This window comes from Geotrypetes seraphini, chromosome 2 (genome assembly GCF_902459505.1).
Source record: "Geotrypetes seraphini chromosome 2, aGeoSer1.1, whole genome shotgun sequence".
Taxonomy (NCBI): domain Eukaryota; kingdom Metazoa; phylum Chordata; class Amphibia; order Gymnophiona; family Dermophiidae; genus Geotrypetes; species Geotrypetes seraphini.
The window spans coordinates 41,440,381-41,455,555 of record NC_047085.1 but is presented as its reverse complement, the minus strand read 5'-3'; the positions used below and the strand labels follow the sequence as shown (position 1 = coordinate 41,455,555).

General features: G+C 43.7%; 1 protein-coding gene across 2 annotated transcripts in view; it reads left to right on the top strand.

The window, feature by feature from the left end:
- FER1L6 (fer-1 like family member 6) overlaps positions 1–15,175 on the top strand; it is a 402,024-nt gene that overhangs the window by 287,803 nt on the left and 99,046 nt on the right. For both annotated transcript variants that reach the window (XM_033934878.1, XM_033934877.1), the window contains exons 28-29: positions 1,942–1,981; positions 7,474–7,595. In XM_033934878.1, coding sequence (XP_033790769.1) covers positions 1,942–1,981; positions 7,474–7,595 — 162 coding nt within the window. The remainder of the gene's footprint in view (positions 1–1,941; positions 1,982–7,473; positions 7,596–15,175) is intronic.

The window sequence follows — 15,175 nt, the reverse complement described above, 5'->3', positions numbered from 1 at the left end:
CAATTATGCGGCTACAGATGTAGTTCAGGCTATTTGTACATTCAAATATATATTACATAATTTCAGCTTCGATTAGATGTAGTTAAGACTCTCTTTATGTAGTTTCGGAAGCTAGATTTACATTCAGCATGCAACAATGCATATTTTGGTCACTAGTAGTTTGTAAAGTTTGAAAAAATACAAAACTGCCCCTAAAATTGACACACGCTAGTCCTGGATCCTTTTAGAAACAGGATTTTCAGTTTGCAGTTTATTCAAAATTGAATATACCGCCATTCGGAATCACTGACGTAAGAGTTTACAATATCTGTTTTAGATAGATTGAAAATAATAGTAAATACTGAACAACTAAGGCCAGTACTGGGCAGACTTGCACGGTCTGTATATGGCCGTTTGGTGGAGGATGGGCAGGGGAGGGCTTCAATGGCTGGGAGGGTGTAGGTCAGTGGACTCAAACTCAAACCCTTTGCAGGGCCACATTTTGGAGGGCCTCAGAAAAAATAGTTAATGTCATATTAAAGAAATGACAATTTTGCATGAGGTAAAACTCTTTATAAACTAAACTAAACTAAACCTTGGGTTTATATACCGCACCATCTCCACGAATGCGGAGCTCGGCACGGTTTACAGGAAGAAAGATGAGAGAGGAACTACAGTGGAGAGATTAAAGAGTTAGGTGTAAAGGGGGAAGGTGAGAGGCCTAAGAGGGGGGAAGTGTTACAGTTTTGAGAATAGCCAGGTTTTTAGGTGTTTGCGGAAGAGTTGGAGGGAGCTTGAGGTTCAGAGAGGGGAGGTGAGGTTATTCCAGATCTCAGTGATTCTAAAGGGGAGGGATGACCCAAGTTTGCCTACATGGGAAATACCTTTTATGGAAGGGAAGGATAGTTTAAAAATTTGGGAGGATCTGGAGGAAGTAGGGGTTGGGGAGTTCCAGGATAGAGGGATAACGGCAGGAAGGATGCCATGAAGGATCTTGTAGGCCAGACACGCACATTTGAAGTGGATCCTGGGGATTACTGGGAGCCAATGGAGCTTAGACAGGAGTGGTGAGACGTGATCAAATTTGCTTTTCGCAAAAACAAGCTTAGCTGCGGCGTTCTGAATCCGCTGAAGTCTGTGGAGGCTTTTCTTGGTTAGGCTGAGGTAGATAGAATTGCAATAATCCAATCTGGAGAGGATGATGGATTGTACTAGGACTGCGAAGTGTTTTTGGTGAAAATAGGGTCTGACTTTCCTTAGCAGCTTTCCTTTTGGCTAAGTCTTAATAATAACATTGTCATTTATAGCGGTTTTATTTTACTTTTGTGATTATGATAGACATACCGAGGGCCTCAAAATAGTACCTGGTGGGCCGCATGTGCCCCCCCCCCCCCCCGGGCCGTGAGTTTGAGATCACTGGTGTAGATGGGCTGGAGTGAGCTTTGACAGAGACTTCAGTAGTTGGAACCTAGGAACAGTACCGGGCAGAGCTTTGAATTCTTGCCCAGAAATAGCTAAGGAGAAGAAAAAGACCCCCCCCCCCCCCAACAGCAACAAATTTTTAGATTGAATTAGGTTGGGCAGACTAGATGGGCCATTCGGGTCTTTATCTGCCATCAAGGAAACTCTTTTATCTTGGCATCCCAAGTCCTCTAAATTTTCTTCACACTTCTACCTCTAACCCTCTGTTGTATTTCCTTCCTATTTCTTCTACTGTAAACCGCGCCGAGCTCTACGAACGTGGAGATGATGCAGTATACAAACCTAAGGATTAGATTAGATTAGATTAGATCATCTACTATGTTACTATGTAGGAAAAATAAGCAGAAAAGTAAGAAAAGAATTCACAATCTGTTGCTTAAGTAAGACAGAGTCAGAAGAACAGTCATGTGTCCCAGGCCACTGGTTGGCTTCATCAGACTCCCCTCCACTAAGCAAAATTTTCTTTTATGATTCTAACAGGCAAAACCTAGCGAATCACAGGTGGAAAGCTATGATAATGGTAAGTAGATTCTTGTTATAATGTTACATAAGATGAACGATAAGATAACTTGTACGAGGAGCAGCTGGAAAGTTCTCAGCCCAACCAACAGAGTTGGGGAAGTCTCCATCGAGGGCTATATACTTAGTCCAGCGATTTTCCACTTTTTCCGTCCTGTATTTTTCCAACAGAATGAATAAAAGTAGAAAATCGCTGGACTAAGTGTATAGCCCTCGATGGAGACTGCCTCAACTTTGTTGGTTGGGCCGAGAACTTTTCAGCGGCCGCCCCTCATATTTTTCTCATATAGGGATTGATAACCAAAATGAAATTGAACCCGGGGGGAGAGAGAGAGAAGGGTAAATATTTTGAAAAAAAAAAAAAAAAAAAAAAGTTGAAAAGCAAGTATTGCAAAAGGATATATTCACAAGATATTAAGCAAACAAACCCACAACATTTTGTTCAGGTTTGAAAAAGATACATAGGACATGCGAGAGAAATGCCACCATAGATGCTGCTTTCTGCTACAGAGCCCATTTACCCTTGGCAAATGCCCATCCCCCAACCTTCCAAGGCGTGAGAGCTGTCTATATTGTTCATACACCCTTTACCACTCTAGTAAATCAATCGTTCTCCCAATGTAACCCCCATTTATAAATCTTTTGTAAGCCGCCTTGAACCGCAAGATAATGGCGGAATAGAAATCCCTAATGTAATGTAATACAGCACTTCAAAGAGGATAGCAGGAAAAAAACATAGATGCTACTATTTTCAAATACAGTGTTCCCCGCGAATTCGCGGTTCACGAATCACGTACTCGCTCATTCGCGGTCTGCTCCGACCGCCTCTTCCTGTAGTAAAGTCGGGCTACACCAATCAGGAGCTGCGTGTCAAAGCGGCTCCTGATTGGTGTAGCCCGACTTTACTACAGGAAGAGGCGGTCGGAGCAGACCGCGAGTGATTTTCTTCACCCGCCGGCGTTCCAGCTGCCCTCTCCTGCGTCCCCTGCCTTTTGACAGGTGAAAAACTGCATTTGCGGTTTTTCAAAATTCGAATTTCGGGGGAGTACTGTACTGACATTTTAAAAGCTCTTGAACTTTCTGAATTCCTCCTCTCACTGCCACTGTTCCTTCTATGCTGAGTGGGTGTCCTCCGTCTACAGTTCTGCCAGTAGGGAGTGCTGTTTCACTATCATATTTTCAAAAGTAAAGGACAGGCAGTTTCAGGATATTTGGGAACCATTAACAAAATATTGTAATGAATGAATATCATTTTTTCCCATTAAATATGCACATCCAAGGTGGGGGGAGAAGGGTGGGGGTTATTTTGGTTTTCTTATAAGTGCAAATAATGTGGAGAGGGAAGGGTTATTATATGTCTTCTTATGTTTGATGAAAGTCATTGTATATGGGGAAGGGAGGGTTATGGGATCTGAATTACATTTTAATAGGATATTAAGTGATATATTTAAATATAAATTGATGTTATATGCTGTTGCACTTATTGTAAGTTTTAAAAATGAATAAAGAATATATATATATATTTTTTTTAATATATATATTTCTTTATTCATTTTTAAACTTTCAACAAGTAATTCATTATACAGTCATATACACTGCAATATTACTTATTAATCATACATTCAATGAAATCATACTGTAACTTTTCCCTCCCACCCTTCTTCCAATATAATCATATAATTTTATAAAGCATAAATTCATCCCTCCCTCCCCCCTTATACATCAATAGACAAAAGGAGAGAAATAAATTATTAATTAATTAATTATAATCATTCCGTACAATAATTTGTTGGGTTTTTTTTATGTAAGCAACCTAACAACTATTCCAATTTATAAATCTACAAAACAGTCTTTATGGGTAAACTCCAAGATACAAATTGGCGGGGAGAGACTAGTCTGGAAGCAATGGATGATAGCAGGAATACGAATATTGGATGATGTTATTGCTAATGGTACTGGAGTTATTGCTAATGGAGTTTTCACAGTTGCAAAATAAATTTGGTCTCAAAATCTCAGAAAACTTTAGATGGTTGCAGCTGAAGCATGCCATTCAGGCGGGGTTCCCTGAATGGAAATACCTTAATAATCATAAGAATATATATATATTTTTTTAAAGTAAAGGACAGGCAAGCTGTGCAGGACTCCAGGGAATCTGCCTGTCCGTAGTGAATGAAAGCACCCTATTGAAACACCACACACACACACACTGGCAGCAATGCTGTTGGAGGACTCCTGCTCAGTTTCGAGGGAACAGTGCTTACTACACTTACAGTATGCTGCAAAGCAGGCATGACATTTCGGTTTGCAAATTAAATTCTCATGCATAGCATGGATTTCTATTCAGTCACATTCCCAGAAGTCATTTTCTTTAACAAAGTGAGTCTAATCGGTCTCAAAGTCTATTTATTCATCTGCACCTGATTTCATGATAACACTTCAATCACCGAGAACTAATTCAAACTCAATTCCCAACGGTGCCATAAAGGATTAAGATGTAATGGTGTGCAATGTCATCACAGTGCTAGGATTTCTTTTGCCGTTAGACATATGTACTCTTATTGCACATTGATCTGAAATGGCTCACAATTAGTTACCTTTTAGTTCTCTTCTTGCCTATTCTCTCTTTTATCTGACATTCCTTTCTAGGCTTTCATCCAGTGGGAGGGGCCTTAGGTGCCTGGGCCAGTCAGAGCTTTAGGCCCCTGCCCAGTGCATCCCAGAATACTCTGGGAAGGGGAAGGCCTGCCGGCCAGAGAGCATAAGCATCCTTCCAGCTGACTTGTCATTGGAAAGGTATGGGGGTGGCAGGACAAGTAAGGGTTGCCGGATTTTACTATAGTAAAATCCGGACCCCCCTAGACCTGCCCACAGACCTGCCCAAGGGCAAATTTTATAAGAAGCGCCCAATAGTTAGGCGCCGACATAGGCGCTGTTTAATGAATCGCGCTGAGTGGTACCTATTTTGGAGGCACCCAATAAATAGGTGTGGTGTGTGGTGCGTTGTATGTTTTCTGTGTGTGTTGTGTTGCGTGTGTGTGTTGTGTGTGTGTTTTCTGTGTGTGTTGTGTGTTGTGTTGCATGTATGTGTGTTGTGTGTTGCATGTATGTGTGTTGTGTGTATGTTGTGTGTGTGTGTTGTGTTGAATGTGTGTGTTGTATGTTGGCGCCTATATGAGTGCTTAAGCACTCTTAAAAGCAGTGATCCTGCAACAAGGCGCCTAACAAGTAGCCACGCCCATGCCTTAACATGCATAGCGCCTATTTTTTTGAAGGCTGCCTAAATTTTTAGAGATGCCTTATTGCAAAATCGCTCTTTCTTGACAGGCGCCTAAGTTTCAGTTAATGCTAATTAAAAAACTTAATCGAGCTTCTTAATCAATTTAGATAGGTGCCTATCTAGTTGGGCGCCTCCAAAATAGGTGCCTAACATTAGGTGCCAGTTACAGAATGTGGGCCCCAGTTCCACCCATCCCCGCCCCATTACGCCCCAATCCCACCCTAGACCCGTCCCAGCCCCATCCCCCGTTGCCTGCAGGCACGGATATCCTCCCAACACGATTTAGAGGAGGCTTTTCAAAACCTGGACAAAGTGCCTCAAAAGGAGGACGTGTCGGGGGAAATCCGGATGTCTGGTAACCCTAAGGACCCCAGCTGGAGGGAATGAGCATCCTGTCCTGCCAGGAGTGTCAGGGGGCTGTCAGGGCTGTTAGGGGGGTATTGTGGGGTGGTGCCGGAGACAGCGGGGGATCCTGGTGGCGGGGGCTATGGCAGGAGAGAGAGGGCATCCCTCCTGCCGATCTTGGTCAGTGTGTTGGGGGGGGGTCTGGGCAGTGGCAGTCATGCGTGTGGGGGGGGTGGCTGTCGGCGGAAGAGGGGACTCTTCTTTCTGCTGCTCTCCCTGCCGGTTAATCAACTAAACCAGCAGGACTTGGGGAGACCTGCGGCTCAGTTGATTGGGGCAGGGAGATCAGCTTTGACAGGAGGGAGGAGCTTTGACAGAAGGGAATTGCTAGACACAGTTCCCCCCTCCCTCTTTTACTGGCAACTCTCTGGCCAAATAGTGTGCATAGAATTTGCATGCTATTATGCTGAAAATTGCCCATAAAATAAAAGTCGCTCCCACTGTGGGCTCTACATCGACTCGCTGGATTTACCGGCGAGTTTTGAGAATCTTCCTCTTAGTTATGCAGGTGCCGGCACTAAATATTACCAGCACTCACATTACCTTACATTACATTAGTGACTTTTATTCCGCCATTACTATGCAGTTCAAGGCAGATTACTTAAGAGGTTATCTAGAAATTTCCAGAAGAGTTACAGAGTTGAGCGGGTTACTTCGGGGGATTGAAATGCTTCCTGCGGTGTTAGTTTGTCTTGATGGATTTCTTGAATAGCAGGGTTTTTATTTCTTTTCTGAAAGTTTTGTAGTCTGGTGTCGTGATCAGTAGATTGGATAGCTCCTCCCCCAATACCACCCCCTGTGCTGTCCCTGACCTGCCTAGTGAACCATTGAGAGAAGGAGCCAGACCCATAAGGCACTCTGACCTTTTATGTTTTTTCTTTCCTATTATAAATTGTACTTCCCCCTAATCCAATTTGTATCTTGTAAGTCAGTAAAATCTTGTTATCTAATGTCTTCGCCTGGATTTTAATAGTCTTAATATTGTACACCGCTTAGACAATTTATTTAAAGCGGTATATCAAATTTTAAATAAAACTTGAAACTTGAAAACTGACCACAACATCTAGGGTGTTAAGTATGAACCCATCAAAACCCACCAAAACCCTACCATACTGCCATAGAGGTGCCATCTGCAGCCTTAAGGGCTATTGGGGTGGTAGACAGATGGGTATAGTAGGTTTTAGTGGAGTTTTGGAGGGCCCACCATAAATTATAAGGCGTATGTGGTGAGCTGTATATCTGGCACCCTAAATGTGAAGTTCACAGCAGTGCCCTCTGAGATGCCCCGCTGCTGTGTTGGCATGTCCATGTGGCCAGTCCATTAGAATGGTGGTCGCTCCCATGTCTAAATAGTGCTGATTTGGATGTTTCTAACTTGGACATTTTTGCGGTTGAAAATGGCAAATAAAGTTAGATGCCCTGGCGGCCAATTCGTCCAAGTAGGTGATTTTCAAAAAAGTATATACCGGTATATATATTTGAATCACCTGTTTGAAAACGGACGTTTTGGTGCTTCCGAATATAGATGTTTAAAGGGGAAACAACCAAATCGGACTTAGATGTCCTTTTAAAAAATAGTCCTCTTTGTTTCTTTGCAGTACACCAGCATCGGTTTTATTGAAAGTATCCCCAAATCACTTATTTTGGGGTTTTTTTTATTTAACTTTCACAATATCTGATACAATCCATAAAAAAAAAAATTATTCACAATTAATTTCAGAACATCTGAGCTACGTATATAGTAGAAAATATTAATCTGATAGAATTTTGAAAAGTCACTAAACTTCATCGCTGCTGCTTAATTTCCACAGTGATGAGGTCTCCAGGCCAGGTTACAATAACCATTGACGAAGAACATGATAAAAAGAAGAAAGATTTCAAAATGATCAAAAAGAAGACAAAAGAAGAAGGTCCAAAGCTTGCGATTCTGAAGGTACGTTATTTTAGACAGGGTTTTTTTGGTTGTTTTTTTTAATTATTATTTTATGTAGTTATATTATTTTGATTATGAATGCTAGTTGGTATCCACTTTGACTCTTAGGTGGGGAGTGCATGGTGCAGTGGTTATAGCTACAGCCTCAGCACCCTGAGGTTGTGGGTTCAAATCCCTCACTGCTCCTTGTGACCCTGGGTAAGTCACTTAATCCCACCATTGCCCCAGGTACACTGGATAGAGTTTAAGCCCACTGGGACAAATAGAGAAATATGATAAAGTACCCAAATGAAAAACCACTTAGGATATAAAGTGGCATATAAGTAAATAGCAGACTATATTATAAAATTTTGAAATAAATATGTAAATAGAAATTAGATTGTTCCTCTCCTCTATTTTTCTCATTAAGCTCCAAGTTAAGCTTCTAAACTATCATGTTATTTGCATACTTTTTACTAGATTCATAGGGGTTGTTTTACTAAACCGCAGTAAGTAGTATATTATAATAAATTTTAAAAGATCTGGGGCCATTGATGACTTACTGTAATGAGTAGACTCCATTTTCTATTGAAAGTATATTTGCAAATGGGGGGAGGAGGGTGAATTAAAGTTTTACTATAGGTTTAATCAATAGTAAAGAATATTTATATTTGTATATTTTTGATTGAATGCTAAAGGAAAGGGCGGGTGTGAAGGGAATACATTTATTTATTTGATGTTATACTAGAAAGAAATTCAAGTGATGTATTTAATTTTAAATGTTTTATTATTTGTATACTTGTCGTAAGATTAAAAAATGAATAAAGAATTTTTAAAAAGTAGTAGTGCGCTCATACTGCACGTTAAAAAGGCGTACCACAGGATACATGCCGCTGTCCCGTGGTAAATTTGCCCATCTGTGCAAGTACACAGCGCGCTAAAATAATTTTTCTTAATATGGTCTAAGGGGGCGTGTTTGTGGATGGAGAGTGGGCGTGATAGTTTTAATCAGTTAGCACAAGAGGCATTGTCGCGCACTGATTGATTAGCATGGGGTTAGTGTGTGGGCCCTTACCGCCTATAAAATAGATGTTGGTAAGGGCTCATGCGGTAACTCTTTTTAATGGCCGTGCGCCAATGGTGAAATGAGCGCATTGCCATTAATTAGGAAAATGGGAAAGTCGGCCATTTTCCTGCTGAGGCACAAGTGGCCTTAGTGCACAGGAAAGGCACGTGTAAGTGGCGTGCTAAGGACCCCATACTGATTTCCTGTATATGTGGTACAGCATAATATAAAAAAACCATCTAAGTCCATTTTGGGCCTGTCGTTTTTTTCGAGAATCATCTATTTGTACGTCCAGCCGTTTGATCGTCCAGCCATTTAAGTCGCCTATCTTTATATCCCATTCTCATTCCAAAAATTGTCCAAGTCAAAAACACCTAGAACAAAACCTATTGGACATGGGAGGGGTCGGCAAAGTGATGGACCCAGACATGGCAACACAGTAGTGGGGCACGTTACAGGGGCACTGCTGGAAACTTTACAAAAAGGGTGCCACATAAACATCTCACCACAACTCTCTTATGGGTCATGGTGAGCTCCCCAAAACCTACTATACCACCTACACCTATACCCACCTGTATACCACCCCAATAGCCCTTATGGCTGCAGGTGCCACCTATATGGCAGTACTGTAGAGTTTTGGGGGGGGCGCACATGTTTCACCATAAATGCAGTGGTTAGAGTGGCTTATGGGCCTGTGTCCTCTTCTCTATGGTTCACTAGCCCAGCCCCCAGACTACATAGCCTCCTCTGTGCAACTCTACTAGGCTTTCCTATGCCAGGTGCTAATTTCTGGAGGCAGGTATGTACATGTTTTTTCCAATTTTTAAGGAAATGGGGGAGTCACAAAATCACTGGGAGAGTGTGTGTGGGGGGGTACTTTGTATATACAGTGGTTATCTGGTCACTTTGGATACCTTCTGAGCACTTATACCTGTTTATAGCTCGTCACAACGTATAAGTTCCGTCTAGGAAGTCTTGTTGAACTTTATCGCTGCAGGACAACTAAGTCTAGGTCAGCCCCCTACCCCCCGCCCACACCACTCCTTCAAAATCGCCCCTTTTCACTCTGGACATACAGCAGCACTGAAAAGGCCTAAGCTGTTTTTAGATACGTCTAAAATAGAGAATGACACGGTGACAAAATTCATCACCGTTCCCGTCCCCGCAGGAAATAAACTCATGTCATTTTCTAGTGTCTATTTCAGCCTCAGTCCTTCTACACCAGCATTCTTCAAAGCAAAGCTTGTGGGTCAGTGGTTGTGGCCATTCATACTCTGATTCTTATGTGAGCTAAGGATAATGAAGCCATTGTGACATCACTGATGTGATTGGCTCTTAGGCACTGGTGGAATGAGGCATTATGACATCACAATATCTGCTCTGGATACCAGAGACTGTCATTCTGTAGTGTCTGTTTCAACCTCGGTCCTTCTACACCAGCATTCTTCAAAGCAAAGCTTGCGGGTCAGTGGTTGTGCCCAATTATACTCTGATTCTTCCTTCTCTCCTTAAAGAATGACATGAAGATGGTTTCCCGCGGGAATGGTGATGAATTTTGTCACCGTGTCATTCTCTAGTCTAAAACCCATTTCGATTATCAGCACTTGGACAACCTGTCTTTTTGATCGTCCAAGTGCCGATTTAGACAGTTTTTTTAGATGTATTTCCATATCGATTATGTACATCTTAGTCACATAAACAGCCTATGATTACCTTTAAAGAGAGTGAAACTTTTTTTTTTCTAGTCAGAACATTTATTATTCTAGTGCGGCACTAAAATATAAGTTTACTCTAAAAGCAAAGTCATATAAGTTTTAAATGATCAGGAGAGCCTAGATGAATGTGCATATTATCGGTTTCTATGGCAACTAGCCCAACTCAGTGGCGCGGCATCTCTATAATCAATCAGAATTCCTGATTATCTACTCTCTGAAATTACTTTTTGAAATACATTTGAAAAAAAAAAAAAAATCTGAAATGAATGCACATTTATTTGTTTGTAACCCTGCCTCCATTTACAGTTAAAACACGGGGCACTGCCTGGAGCTAAGAGGTCACCAAACACCCCATGCTTCCTGGCCCTTTCCTGAAAGGTTCATAGACAAAATTGCGCGAGACAACGGCGCGCCAACAACTGAGCGCAGACAACTGAGGGCAAGGTTGACGGCGCGCCGAAGAAAAGCACTATTTTAAAGGGTTCCGACGGGGGGTGTTGGTGGGGAACCCCCCTATTTTACTTAACAGACATCGCGCTGGCGTTGTGGGGGGTTTGGGGGGTTGTAACCCCCCTCATTATACTTGAAACTGAACTTTTTGCCTGTTTTTTAGGGAAAAAGTTCAGTTTTAAGTATAATGTGGGGGGTTACAACCCCCCAAACCCCCCACAACACCAGCGCAATGTCTGATAAGTAAAGTGGGGGGGGTTCCCCCCCACCCCCCGTTGGAGCTCTTTAAAATAGTGCTTTTCTTCGGCGCGCCGTCAACCTTGCGCTCAGTTGTCTGCGCGCCGTTGTCTCGCGCGATTTAGTCCCGTCACCTTCCTGAAAAGAAAAAAAGGTTGCTTTGCAAGATCATTAGGCTTTCAGTTATACTCTGTCCTCTGGCTTCTATATTTTGCACAAAATTTCCAGGCTTAACTTTTTGCACGCATCGGACATGCGCATGCAAATAAATTGATGAGTGAGCTCTGAAACATCGATGATTGGATGCTAACAACCAATTATTGATGTTAATTGGTAGCCTTAAAACTTTGTGTGCACATCTCACTGTGCACTATTCTATAAAGCATGGTGCCTAACTTCAAACATGGGTATTTGAAAAGGGGCGTGGCCAGGAACATTCCATAGAAACATGATAGCTGATAAAAGCCAAATGGCCCATCCAGTCTGCCCATCTGCAGTATCCACTATCTCTTCCTCTCTCTAAGAGATCCCACGTGCCTGTCCCACACTTTCTTGAATTCAGACACAGGGCTAGATTTACTAAGCAAACCGATTGTGTACCGATCAGTCTGCAACCCCTTTATGACTCGATTTTCCTCCGTCCCAATTCACTAACTTCTGTCCCGATCTTCCTCCGATCCACGCATGCAAATGAGGGGGATCGGCATTAAAGTGTAGGCAGGCAGCGATTCACAAAACAAATCTTGAAAACCGACCGGGCTGGCCAATCAACAAAAGAAGTGACTGCTATGGACAAGTCGCTAATTGCTTTCCAACTCCATCTTGTTCTCCTGCCGCGACTCTTCTCTGGCCGCCCTGCTCCGCTCTCTTGCCTGACCTTGCTTGCTCTCCTGCCCCAAATCTCATCTCGCTGCCCTGCTCCCCTCTCCTGCCACCCCGAATCTCCTCCTCTCACCGCCCCGACTCTCCTGCCGTTCCCTGCACTACGAGCCTGTTGTTTTAACCTGCAGGTTAAAACCACGGGCGTGCGAAGAAAAGTAAAACCAAAAAGTAATTAAAAAAAGGTCGCTGCTCTTTAAGCATGTGCAGACCATCTACAGATAAGCAATGCAGACACAAGCAATGCAGCCCCCCCCCCACATACTGCCCCAGTGATCACTGACTCCCCCCACCCCCCAAAAAATCATAATAACAACTTTACATATCTGCCTCCAGAACATCAGCAACTGGCAGCCTGGCGTAGGAAAACCTAGTAGAGCTGCACAGAGGTGGCTTAAGTAGTCTTGGGGGTGAGTTAGTGAACCATGGAGAGGAGGACCCAGGCCCATAAGCCACTCTATCACTGCATTCATGGTGAAAAATGTGCACCCACCAAAAAACAACCCCAAACCTTTTGTGCTGCCATATAAGTGGCTCCTGCAGCCATAAGGGCTATTGGGGTGGTAGATAGGTAGGTCTAGTAGATTCTGGGGGGTGTTTTATTGGGCTCACCATGACCTATAAGGGAGCTGTAGTGAGATGTTTATGTGGGACCCTTTTTGTGAAGTTCACAGCAGTGCCCTGTAAGGTACCCCACTACTCTGGTGCCATGTCTGGATGTCCAGTCCATCACTTTTCAGGTCCCTACTGTGCCCAAAAGGTATTTTTCTAGGCGTTTGCGACTTAGATGAATTTTTGGATGAAAATGGGGTATAAAATGGATGACTTAGTGGTCTGGGCGATCAGACGGCTGGACGTACAGTTGGACGATTTTCGGAAAAAAAAAATGTTGGATGTATTTTTTGAAAATGCACTTTTTCCCGTGTCCAACTTTGGGCGACTTGCGGCTTAGGCCCCAACGGACTTAGACATTTCTTTTGATTATGCCCCTCCATGTGCTTAAAATAAAATAGGGGGAAATTATTTTCTTGTTTTTATTCTTCTTATAAAACTGTGTTAAGGTGTAATATGATTTACACTTTATGAAGCTGTATTCAGACTAACCCACTTTCTGTACAAGTGTTTTACTTGGTATGTAATAATGAAAATTTATAAATTTAAAAAAAATAAAATAAAATAGCGGAAAACATTTAAACATTCTAAATATATACTTTCTCTGTGCTCACCATTCTTCTTCCATCTCTGTACCTTCCCTTCAATTGCCATATGCAACATTTCTGTTTCTTTCCCACTGTCTACCATCTCTCTCTCTTTCCCTGCCTTGTGCCCTGGGTCAAACCTCTCTCTTCCCCTTCTTGCAGCCTCTCTCCCTTCCTCCCCTCCATTATCATGTGCAACATTTCTCTCCCCATGTACCATCTCTCCCTGCCCTCCACCCTATGTCCAACATTTCTTCCTTTCTTTTCTCCATGCATGTCTCCCTCCCCTCCACCATATGCAGGATTTCTCTCTCTCACCCCTTTCTACCTCTTTGTTGCAAGTCCCTTCCTCTTCTCCAGCCAATGTGCAACAATTTTTTCTCTCTCCTCTCACCCCCCTGTGTATCAGTTTTCCATCTCCCCCTCCCATCCAAAGTCGGTTTTAGACATGTTGGGGCCCAGGGCAGAAATTAAAGAGGGGACTCTTGATCCTCTCTCCTCCTTGCCTTATCCCTCTAATCTCCTTTCCTGCCGTTCCTACCACACATAAAAACAACTTTAAGTTTAAATGACTTCTTCACACACAAAGCACAGACCTTTACCAAATATTGAACTGGGAACCCCCAAGAAATTAAACTCAGCAAGAGAAAGAAAAACAGATATGCATTTTTTGTACTGAAAACACAGGGGTCCTGGGCCCAGAATCTCCTAAAATTAGCCACCTCCCATGCTGGTGGGGATCCCAAAGCGCTACCAGTTGAAGACCACCTCTTCTGGTCTGACAACCAGAAATCTCCAAGCTCTGCAGCTGGCAGCGTTGTCCCCGAGTTGCCATCAGATGCAGAGCTTGGAAATTTCTGGATAATGGACTGAAGGAAGAGGTCTTCAGCTGCCAGGGTTTTGGGATACCCCATCTGCTTAGTTATTTATACTTTGCATTTGAGCAAGGGGCATGGGGAAGGGCAGGGAGAAAATCTGGTGGTCATCCATTTTGGGCTGAAGGCCACTGTCCACCCTCCCTCCTTCCCCCATCAGCTATCTGCTAAACCACAGAACACAAAACAAAGATCTGTGATAAACATATGCCAATGCTAACATATTCTGGTTAATACATCTAATATAATAAAGCCCTAAGCGTGCAAGCACACTCCCACCTGTGTGCTCCCGTTTTCCGTGCGCTGTAGGGCACCGCAGGTAGGAGTGCGCATGCACAAGAATCCCCCGAGTCAAAATTGACTTCATGTCGGCGGGGGGAGGTAGGATCGTAGCGGCACGGCCGGGGGAAAGGAAGGGCAGGAAGACCCGGACCTGGCCGGCTGTGCACCCCCCCAAGCCGTGCACCTGGGGCAGACCTCCCCCCCCCGCTCCTCCCCTTGGTACGCCACTGTCTGGACCCCTCCTAGACCCGCCCCCAGGCCCGCCCAATTCTGCCCATCCTCACCCTGTAACACCCTACCCCCGCCCCCCGCTGCCTGCTCTTGTCGGGCAGGGAGGAAGTCCGCGCATGCACAGACTTCTTCCCTACCCAACGCAATTTGAGGAGGCTTTTCAAAACCCCGGACAAAGTGCTGGGTTTTGAAAAGCCATCCGGACCCTCAGACATGTCCTCAAACGGAGGGCATGTTCGGGGAAATCCGGATGTCTGGTAACCCCAGGCACCGGCACCGGCTGACTGACTACAGGATGTGCCTCTCACCACATGAATCATGTTCTGTAAGCAGTCGGCAGGCGCTGGTGCCTCTCCTCCTCACCAGCGTCTCAGGGCACACCTGGGCACACAGTTTGCGATACACTTCACAGAATAGCTCTTAGCACTCAATTTTCCAAGGGCTGAAATTTTGGCAACATGTACTAAATTTTGTCCTGTATGCCTAATATCCCATGAAAAAGCCACCCTCATGTCTCTAATTGCCTGGTTAAGACCATGACTTGTTCCTAAAGCCAGGCCTTAATCTATATCCTAAAAACCAGAGGGCTGATATTCAGATCAATTTAAGCAGGCAGGAAGCTCTCCTGCACGCTTAAATTGTTTCCGGCCACTTAAGAGGGGATATT